At 34.8% G+C, this 10,819-nt stretch overlaps 1 protein-coding gene across 1 annotated transcript; it reads left to right on the forward strand.

Moving 5' to 3' along the window:
• Positions 1-321: 321 nt before the first annotated feature.
• LOC137818462 (2-alkenal reductase (NADP(+)-dependent)-like) lies at positions 322-4,022 on the forward strand. Its single transcript, XM_068621908.1, has 5 exons — positions 322-741; positions 1,304-1,481; positions 2,522-2,688; positions 3,258-3,340; positions 3,473-4,022. Exons 1-5 carry the CDS (start codon positions 517-519, stop codon positions 3,849-3,851), a joined length of 1,032 nt encoding a protein of 343 aa, XP_068478009.1. The 5' UTR covers positions 322-516; the 3' UTR covers positions 3,852-4,022.
• The last annotated feature ends 6,797 nt before the right edge of the window (positions 4,023-10,819 follow it).

Raw genomic sequence — 10,819 nt, forward strand, 5'->3', positions numbered from 1 at the left:
AGAACATTCTCTTACAATCAAATTAGTAAGAACAAAAAGATATAATATTTAAGTGAATTTATACTCTCTCAAGAATAAAACTATATTTATAGAAATGATTACCAAATATCAAGATGAAAAGTGAGTTATCAAATATTAACATAAATCATAAATCTAAATAATTTTGAGGTAACTTGACCCAACTATCTAGGTATATTATATTGTCTTTATTTTAATTCTTTCTGACAAAATTCTAAAATAATTTGGTTAAAAGTTAACTTTTCATATAAAATTATTGAAGACAATGTCTATCTAAATTTATTTTAATTCAGAATTAAGTTTATAGAATGAAATGAAGGATGTAAAATTTCCATGGTGAGAACAAGACACGTTTTCTGCATTTAAAGAGTGAGCATGGGTAATATTGTGGATGTCATTTTCAGTTTGGAATCATTTATCCAGTTCATGATTTCCCTGAACCCTTTTGTCTATAAACTGGACTGAATTGAAACTCAAAAACCCAGTTGAGTAACAAAGATGGCACAAGTGAGGAACAAGCAAGTGCTTCTGAGGGACCATGTCACCGGTTTTCCCAAAGAATCCGACATGAACATTGTTGAAAGTACCATAACATTGAAGCTTCCACAAGGTTCCAATCATGTCCTGCTCAAAAATCTGTACTTGTCCTGTGACCCTTACATGAGGAATCTCATGAACAAACCAGAAGGACCCCCCAATAGTCGTGCCTACACTCCTGGATCCGTAAGTCATTTTTTATTGTTGTTGCTGCAAATTATGTAATCTGATTCTTTAAAAATTGTTTCTTTCGTTTATTGACTTTTAGATGCATCTATGGTTTTTGTTTGTGTGAATTAATCTATTGAAAGATGAAGTTGTTGGCCTGTTGATGATATCGGGGACTGGTTTGTGTAACTGAAAGGTTTTAATTGATATTTGTGAATACTTTGTTTGATAATTAGAAGGAATCTATTCATTTCAGGAAGTGGGTTTTGCAATTTGTGTTTAAAATTCTTAAAATTTATAGTTTGTGTGATTGTTCTTTGCATCAACCAGTCAGAGTTTTTGATAATTATGACTTTTGACCTAGCTGTTGTGAAAACCAAGAAATTTATTGTGTATGGCAATTATGATTGAATGATACTGTAAAAAACCTTTTACATATGAACAAATTTTCTCTTAATGTTTTAGTTTTTCATTCTACTTTTTAAACTGGTATTGAAGTTCATCAAAGAATGTTCAAGACGGTAGCTGCAATTGAAGGATATACTTTTTGCTTCAAGTGATAAATGTTGAGTGATTGCAGCCATTAACAGGATATGGTGTGTCTAAAGTGTTGGAATCTGGACACCCAGATTATAAGGAAGGTGATTTAGTGTGGGGCTTTACCAATTGGGAAGAGTATAGCTTGTTACCCTCTGCTCAAATACTTTTCAAAATTGAGCACACTGATGTTCCACTTACCTACTACACTGGAATTCTTGGTATGTGTTCAGTAATCTCAATTTACACTGTCGTTGAATGAAGGATGCACTTGACATTGATATCATTACGAGCAGCATGTTGGAATTTATGGATGTTTTGTCATGAATAGATACCCTTTTCTTAGTGTCATTAAGATGAAGGATTTGTTTGGACAAGGTTCTCCATAAGGACTTTTAGAAGAGACAAATATTATAAGCTCTCTTGTATAATTTCTTTAAATTTTTACTTTTTAACTTGTGCATGAGCTAATTTTAGTTGATGGCGAAGTTCATTTCATTTTTTCTTCTTACTTTTCTTTTCTAAAAGTCTTTATGGAGAAGTTTTTCCAGAAAGGCCTTAAGAAACTCATTGGTGATAGGGCTTGCTAGTGGTCTAGCCATTTGTCACTATACCCATTTTCCATTTTCTTGTTTTGTTTAATAAAAGGTTGTATATATGGCTTGAAGTGATCTTTTGATTCATCAGAGTATTTCACTAACCAGTTTCATTTTGGATGAGAAAAAAATTAAATAAATGACCTCTATTCTCTTTTGGAAATTGGAAAACTGAAAGGGTAGTAGTTCATTGCTTTTATATATGCTAGCAAGAATCTGTATGTTAATTTTGTAACTTGTTTCATCATATAAAGTTTCTTTGTAATAATCAGCTCCCTTTTATTCGTGTATCATTAAGATTAAGGGTTAAGAATCATAGAAGAACATAATGTGTAGGACTTGGTTTCTGGCTGTTTGTTCCTATTTCCTTCTCCATCTGCTTCCTTTGTTCAGTCAACATTATTGGCTTGAATTGATCACTGATTGAGACTTGTTGGCTGATCAGCTTTGATACTGAAAAGAAGAAGCATTGCATCATGGTTATTTTCATTTGGAAGTGGTTGCTAAATTCTTCTTTAGGTCTATTGCTGTGCATCTACTATTCTGTGATCAACTCCTATGAATTTTTATTACCCTTTTTAGTTTATAATATTCTGACTCTATGCATGCTTCCTCTTGATTTTATTGAACTCTGATTTGATAAGCTTTTTGTTCTTCTAACACAGGTATGCCAGGAGTGACTGCATATGCAGGTCTATTTGAAGTAGGCTCTCTCCAGAAAGGAGAGAAAGTTTTTGTCTCAGCTGCTAGTGGTGCAGTTGGTCAACTTGTTGGGCAATTCGCCAAACTGAAAGATTGTTATGTTGTTGGAAGTGCTGGATCTAAAGAGAAGGTATTGTTGAAGCTAAATATACCTGCACTCCTGCATAAATCAGCATCACCTATTCCTTATCTGTTCTGTTCTTTGAAACACTGCTTTTGTTTTTGGCTCAAGAAATACTACTTTTTTTGTCAGCTGTTTGTCTTGTTTCTGCTAAGCTTTTAGGTTGAGCAATTTCTCTTTTATTTTTCAATGAAAACTGAGACATCTAGCATACAATTTTTCTTTTTTATTTTCAAACATTATTGGTGGCATTAGAATGAAGTAATCATCTTATAGTGGAGCACATGAAGAAACAGCAAAAGCAATTTCTTTAAGGCTCTATGCATGAATTCAGTTAACCTCTACTATATATGCCCTTCTATTTGCACTGGAATCCAACTCACTTCCCTCAAAAAAAAAAGGATATAGAAAAATGATTGGTGGCTTAGATTAACATTAGTACTTGTTTGTCTTCTAAATTCTGAGAGAAAAAGAATATTGTAAAGGATCAAGGTGACCATATCCTAAAATAGATTCTGCTTTATGAGAGAAAAAAGTACTTAATCCTTTCACTTGAATATAAATTTCTTGCCTTACAGGTGGATTTACTGACAGATAAATTTGGATTTGATGGAGGTTTTAATTACAAGGAAGAGCCTGACCTTGATGCAGCTTTGAAAAGGTCTATACTTAACAGTATTCTAAGGATATTTAGATCTCACTTTTTTATGCTCATCAAAACTTTAAATTACTGTGCCTGGTAATAAAACATGGTACTATAATAGTGACTAGTGTATGTGATTATGCAAATCAGGCACTTTCCAGAAGGCATTGATGTCTACTTTGAGAATGTTGGAGGCAAGACACTTGATGCTGTACTCATGAACATGAGACTCCACGGTCGCATACCTGTCTGTGGAATGATCTCACAGTATAATCTTACTGAACATGAAGGTGTAACAAATTTGGCACATATCATATATAAGAGGGTCCGTTTGCAAGGCTTTAACTTCATGGATTGGACTCACCTATATCCCAAATTCTTAGAGTTTCTCCTGCCTAACATCAGAGAAGGGAAGGTTGTGTATGTGGAAGACATAGCTGAGGGTCTTGAGAGTGGTCCTTCAGCCTTGGTTGGCCTTTTTAGTGGCCGCAATGTTGGAAAACAAGTGATTGTTGTTTCTCATGAATAGAGAAGCATGGTGTTTGTGTTCACTGTTAAGTTATCAGTTTTACTTTTGGTTTTTCTGTTGAAACTGTCTTTATATAACATTTGCTGTATGATTATGCTCCCGGTTCTTAATTGTTCTGAAAGTATGTAATCTACAGTTGTTCCTCTTGAATAAAAACATTTGGTTTTTCTATATGTTGTTATGTTTTCAGTTTTTGTTATGGTTTTTGTTCACCATAAGTTAACTATCTTTGCATAACGGTTGTAGTCATCCTTACTCTTTTATAAGATTGAGTTATGTTTAAAATTCACTTCTTAATATGGTATTAGAAACATGTAGAATTTATCTTAGCGAGAGTTTGTTGGGCTTATTATGCCTCCCGCTATCGGGCCGCTATTGAACCATCCATAAATATATAGTCTCATGCACGAGTTGACAGTCTCGGTGTGAGGGAGTGCGTAGGAAATTTCACATCGACTATAGATAAGAACATATCATAGTATATGAGTAGGTGCAAACCTCACCTTATGAGCTGATTTTATAAAGTTGAGTTAGATTTAAAACACACTTTTTATATACTCAAATACACACTTTTTAGGATACTCAATTGTACTATGCAGTTAATAAATATGATTAGGAAAAGTGTATGCATAAAATTCAACAAATGCATGTTTGGTTAGGTCTTTATTTGTTTGTTTGAAAAAATGATTATTTTCCTATAAAGTGGGGTCAAACTTATCCTAAAGATTCATGCAGAGCCTTAAACATGGTCATCATTAGCCTTATCCAGAGACAAAAGTGTGTCCCTCCCAAAAAGCTATGCAATTTTGATGTTTGAACAATTTTTGTCTTCATAGGATCAAAGTGAGCATAGATATTTAACAAGGGATTGCAGACTTAACTCCTACTGTTAGAATTGGGCATTAGCTTTTTAATTAGTCCTGTGTATTCTGAAATTTTATAATGTATGATCTAAAATTGATTTTTAATTATTCTAGATAGAGTCACATAATAAAATTTATCATTATAAATTAAGGTTTTCAAAGAATATTTATCTTTTGATGTAGAAATTTTACCCAAGTACTTTTTGACTTGATGCATTACCAAAGAGATTATTATAGCATGTTCAAAAGTTTGTTTCCAATGATACATTTTACATATAAATGAAAGGAGTGATAAAAAGTGAAACATTGAAAAAGAAAAGGAGAAAAGAAAGGTTAAAGTGAAAAATAAATATTTTTCGATACTTAGAACATGAATAGAAATGAATAGAAAGATGATTAATTTGACATAAAGATAGAAAGAAAAAAAGTTTTGTGAGTGGGCTTTTTCTTTTTGACAAAATCCGAACAAACTTCTTATCCTACTTTTATTAATTTAAACATGTAATAAAAAAAATACCCACCGATGGAAAAGAATATATCATTTATATAAAAATAATTTACATAATCTATTATGTTATATAATTTACATAATCCATTATGTTATTATAAGTGAATATTAATTTAGTTAATTTCAACGAATAAGTAAATACACTTTACATATTTATTTCATTTTAATTTACTGCTTTGTCAGGATAGGAAATAAAAAGTGAACCAAAATTTACCAGATATCATGCATACTTTTTTTCACATGTCTTCAAGATTTTAATTGACGATATATATATATATATATATATATATATATATATATATATATATATATATATTCCGGACTGCAAAAGGTACTCCGAAGTTCAAGTCAGACTTCAACACTCGACCCTCAGTATTTAGGATTAGATGATTGCGTACCTGATCCTTTGGGATCTATACTAATTTATACTATTATTATGGACTAATTGTCATTAATGGACCTAATAAAAGGAGATTAAAAAATGTTGGGTCATTAGTTAGTCTCGTTGTTGGTCATGTCGGTCGGTTTGAATTGGATGCCGAGTCAAGGTCTCGGTCGTGCTGACCGTACCGGTACACTTGCCTTCCAGGCTCGAGGAAGGTTAATCCAAAGAGTCTTTATCTGATGTCGTTGTGACGGTTGGTCTTCCCAATGTGAGACGTGACGTTGGAGGCGCTGAATGCGTGACGTGACCCGTAATGATGACTTGGGTTTTTTAGCGCCATTTGTCGTGGACCGTTGGATCGAGGGAGATCCAACGGTTGAGATGAGAGTGACGCTTTGTCTTCCTTTCTCTGCAAAGGCTATAAATAGTGGTTCCCCATTATTTCGCCTCACTACTCTCTTGCTTCGACTCCCAAAATCAATACAACTAGCAAGGTGTTTTCCCTTCATTTCGAAAGGTTAGTCATATCTTCCTCCAACTCTTCGTCTTCTTCCTCATCCTCCTCTTCGTCTTCATCTTCGTCTTCGTCATCGTCTTCTTCCCCTAGGTCCTCCACAACCGAGTCCTTGTCGGTCGAGGCAATTCAGATGTTGCCTCCTGTGGAGGTTTCTGTCAGACCTAATGACCCGAAAAGGTGTTATCAACCGGGAAGGTCCTGCCGAAGAGTCATCCCATTCTATGGGTTTTGAATGGGTTGATCCCAAGGTGACCGAGTTCATCTTCGTTTATAGGGATTCGTCCTCAATTAATTCCTTTATGGATAACCATAATATGCTGAAGTCGGATGTCATTGAGGACATCTTGGCCATTGATTACTATTGTCTGACCTATACCATTTGCATGGGTCAATCTACCTCCGAGGGTCCTTTCTTTTTTGTTTATTCTTGTATTTTTTTCAGACCTTCGTGTTGCCCTACCCTTTGACGACTTCACGATGAGTTTCCTTCAGGTACTCAATGTCACTCCTTCACAACTCCACCCAAACACGTGGGCCTCCCTCCAAACCTTTCGGCTCATTTGTGATATGTTTCGTCTCCGTCCAACTCCTTCCACCTTTTTCCATTACTATACGTCTCCTCCGTCCGACCTGGTGAGATGATTGTCCCTTATCAGCCAACCAAGTAACATACTCTTTGCCCCCTTCACCTTTTCATAAAAAAATTTCAAGGAGAAATTTCTTAAAATTTTTATTGAGCCTGTTGGTAGGGAGCTCTTTTTCTACGACCTCGACCGATCCAAATTCCCATTGTATTGGACCAAAACCCCCACCCGCTTTAAGCAATGGCCTCGTCCAATCGCCAGTGCCGAGGGGCGGGAGGTCCATGCCTTGTTCGATAGCCTTCCGAGAAGGCTTCCTACATGAAAGCTTCTATTTGTATATAAGTCTTCCTAAAGGTGGACTGATTTTTGTTGAACCAAGTGGTGTTCAATGTTTTGAAGAATCCAAATCCTTTGAAGGATGATGAAGCCTCTGCTTTGCTTGATGCTGTTGTGCTGGTTTTAGCCTTGTTTTGGGGTAGTTCAATGTTGTAATCAACACTTAGATTAAATCTCAAAGCAATTAGCATCTCAATTTTAACAAAGCAAAATGATTTTCAAACTAAGTTGAAACAACCGATTGTTTTGTCGAAACAACCGATTGTTTACACTTAGGTGTTTTGAGAATTTTGAAAACTGTTTTTGAAGTGTATTTTGTTAAGTAACAAAACAACCAATTGATTCGAGGAAATAATCGATTGTTTGTTTTAAAACCATAACAGAAAAACTATTTTCTTTGACTGAGCTTTAAATGCTTTAACTGAATACGCTCCAGTCATTAAATGCTTTGACCAATCTATTTTAAATGCAATTAAGAGTTTGTTAATATTTGATAACAAACTATATTCTTAGATATATTCTGAAAAACAGTTTTGATATATTAAGGATCTTGAAACAAAGTTTATCATCTAAGAGTTTTTCAAAGTATTCTGAGATTGCTAAAGAGTTGAGAGATTGATCAAGGTGCTGAATAGGAATTCTACTTGTATTGATTTCAGATTTCCATCTGTAACAAGTGTAATCTTTGTAAACTGCTGAATAATTCGTTTTGTGTGTGTTGCTGAGATTGGCTGTGTGTTCTTGAGGTGTTCAAGATCAGCAATCTTAGTGTTGGCCAAGGAGAGTGTGTTTCTTGAGGTGTTCAAGGTCATTCTCTTGGTTGTGGTGTAAGTGATCAAGTGGTGATTGCTTAGTGGATATCCTCAGGGTTTCTGAGAAGACTGGATGTAGCTCTAGTTGGAGTGAACCAGTATAAACAACTGTGTACAATCTTTCTATCCCTAACTCTTTAATTTCAGTTTGTTTGTTGTTTGCTGGTATAAACAACCGATTGTTTTTTCTGGTATTACAGTTTTGCTTGCTGTTTTGGCTAACTGAATTGCTGAATCAATTGGTTTCTGAAATAAGTTCATTCTAGCTTTGAAAAGTTTGCGAAAACCCCTTTAAACAATTCACCCCCCCCCCCCTCTAGTTTAAAGCCATCTTTTCTAACAATTGGTTGTAAGTCATTCAAGTTGATCCTAAAATCTTTCAAAATGGCTGATAGACTACCGTTTGGGGAAGGTGCCTCAATAAACAGACCACCCTTGTTTTGTGGTTTGAATTACCAGTTTTGGAAAGTTAGAATGAAAATATTTATGGAATCTCTTGACAAAGGAATTTGGGATGCAATTGAAAATGGTCCTTTTATTCCAACGTTTGAAAAAGATGGTTCTGTCATTGAGAAGCCATGGTCTCAATGGACTGATGCAGAAAGTAGAAAGGCCAAATTCGATTGCATTGCCAAAAATATTATAACATCTGCTTTAAATTCTGATGAGTTTTTCAGGGTCTCACAATGCAAATCTTCAAAAGAGATGTGGGATGCTTTGGAAGTCACTCATGAAGGAACAAATGAAGTGAAAAGAGCTAGAAAGCATGCTCTCATCCAAGAATATGGGATGTTTAGAATGCTGAAAGGTGAAACCATAGCTGAAGTGCAGAAAAGGTTTACACACATCATCAATCACCTTATGAGCCTTGACAAGACGTTTGATAAAGAAGAGCTGAACATCAAGATCTTAAAATGTCTTGATAGAGCATGGCAACCAAAGGTAACTGCTATTTCTGAATATAAAGATCTAACATCATTAAGTGTTGCTTCTTTGTTTGGAAAGCTTAGGGAACATGAGCTAGAAATGAATAGACTCAATGTTCAAGAGAATGAAGATAAGCACACAAGGAGCATAGCCTTGAAAGCATCCAAACATAAGGGAAAGCAAGATTCAAGTGATGATAGTGATGAGGAAAATCTAAGTTTGCTGTCAAGAAAATTCAGCAAATTCCTCAAGAGAAGCCGCAACAAAGACAACAACAAGGATAGGTATGGAAACAAGAAACCCAATGAATTTAATTCAAATAACTATACTTGTTTTGGTTGTGGTGAGCAAGGTCACATAAAGGCTGATTGTCCCAACAAGAACAAAGAGAAAAAGACAAGCTACAAGGAGAAGAAAGGCAAAACAAAAAGGGCCTACATAGCCTGGGATGAAAATGAAGTGTCATCATCAAGTTCTTCATCAAGTGAAGAAGAAAAAGCCAACATATGCTTAGTTGTTGAGGATGATGATGATGATTCATGCAGTTCAAGTGAGGTAAGTTCATGTGCTTCCTTAAATGAACAAAACTATAGTGAATTGCTTGAAGCTTTTCAAGAAACACATAATGAAGCTAATAGATTGGTTCTTTCAAACAACCGATTGAAAGATCTTAACAATGGGCTTGAAAAGAAAGTTAGATCACTTGAAGAGGAACTGAGAAAAGCAAAAAGTGATTTTGAAAAATTGGAAAAAGATTTCAAAAATGCCTCTTGCAAGTGTGATACTCTCAATTGCACAAATTGTGAAAATCTTGAGAAAAAGATCCACTATCTTGTTGAAACTGTGGACAAGCTTTCAAAAGGAAAGTCAAACTTTGAGAATGTCCTAGCATCTCAAAGCTGTGTTTTTGGAAAGGCTGGTTTAGGCTTCAATCCACAGAACAAGCAAGATAGGTTTTCAAAAAGTTTTTTGAGAAAATCAGAAAAACAACCGGTTGTTACATGCTTTTACTGCATGAAGAAAGGCCACTCTGTTAGATTCTGCAAAATTAGAAAATATTATGTTCCTAAAGGTTTTATGAAATGGATTCGTAAGGGATGTGATGTTTCTAACAGCAAAGAAAAGCCAAATGGACCCAAATTTGTAAGGGGACCAAATCTTGCAACTTGTATTTGATTATGCAGGAAAAATGAAGAGAAAAGGAAGAATAGAGCCATCTGATCAAAGCTGTTGAAGAAAAAGGAAGTCATTGAAGTTGAATCAATGATATGCAAAAGGCCAAAACAGTAAAAAGAAGCTTTCTTGATCAACAAGCAATTGGCTCATTGAAGAAACAACACAAGGATAAGACCTTCCTTTTATTTGTTCTCAATTTCTGTTTCAAAGTTTTTTCTTATGATTAACTGTATTTCAATCAATGTCATGTGCCTTAATCTGTTTCTGTTTATGGTTAAAATTTACAAAATCAAGTTTTTAACTGCTGCAGAAAAACAACCGATTGTTTCTTCGAAACAACCGATTGTTTTGAGTATGATAGCATTGTGAAGAAATTGATTTAACTGATTTTTTGAATTTCTAGCCGTTGCAGTTATTTTTTTAAGGGAGAATCTTGGTAAAAAGATCTGTGTTGAAGGTTGATCACGTTCAGAAAGGAGTCACAACAGTCATAAAGGAATATATTCCAAAATCTTGGAAATTCAAGAGTCTTAATGACTAGTCAAAGATCACATGTGAAGACCATGGGATTTTCAGCTTTTTCTGACATTTTCAGTGCAGAATAGAGTCAAGTCTTCTCTCTAAAAATCAGGTACCCATTGAATGAAATTAAATTCAAATTGATTTTTTTTCTGCTATAAAATCAGGTGCAGGTTTCTTTCATCAAGAACAACCAATTGCAACATCTCTTGCAATATCCATCTCTTGAAATTCTCTGTGAAGTGAATTTTCGTCTCTGCTGTCATGGAATCAACTCCTCCCACTGTTAAAAGAGTCAAAACCAGAGCTGTAAGGTCTGGAGGAAGACTTGAAAGCTGGTT

The sequence above is a fragment of the Phaseolus vulgaris genome, chromosome 10 (genome assembly GCF_000499845.2).
Source record: "Phaseolus vulgaris cultivar G19833 chromosome 10, P. vulgaris v2.0, whole genome shotgun sequence".
NCBI classification, from domain to species: Eukaryota; Viridiplantae; Streptophyta; class Magnoliopsida; order Fabales; family Fabaceae; genus Phaseolus; species Phaseolus vulgaris.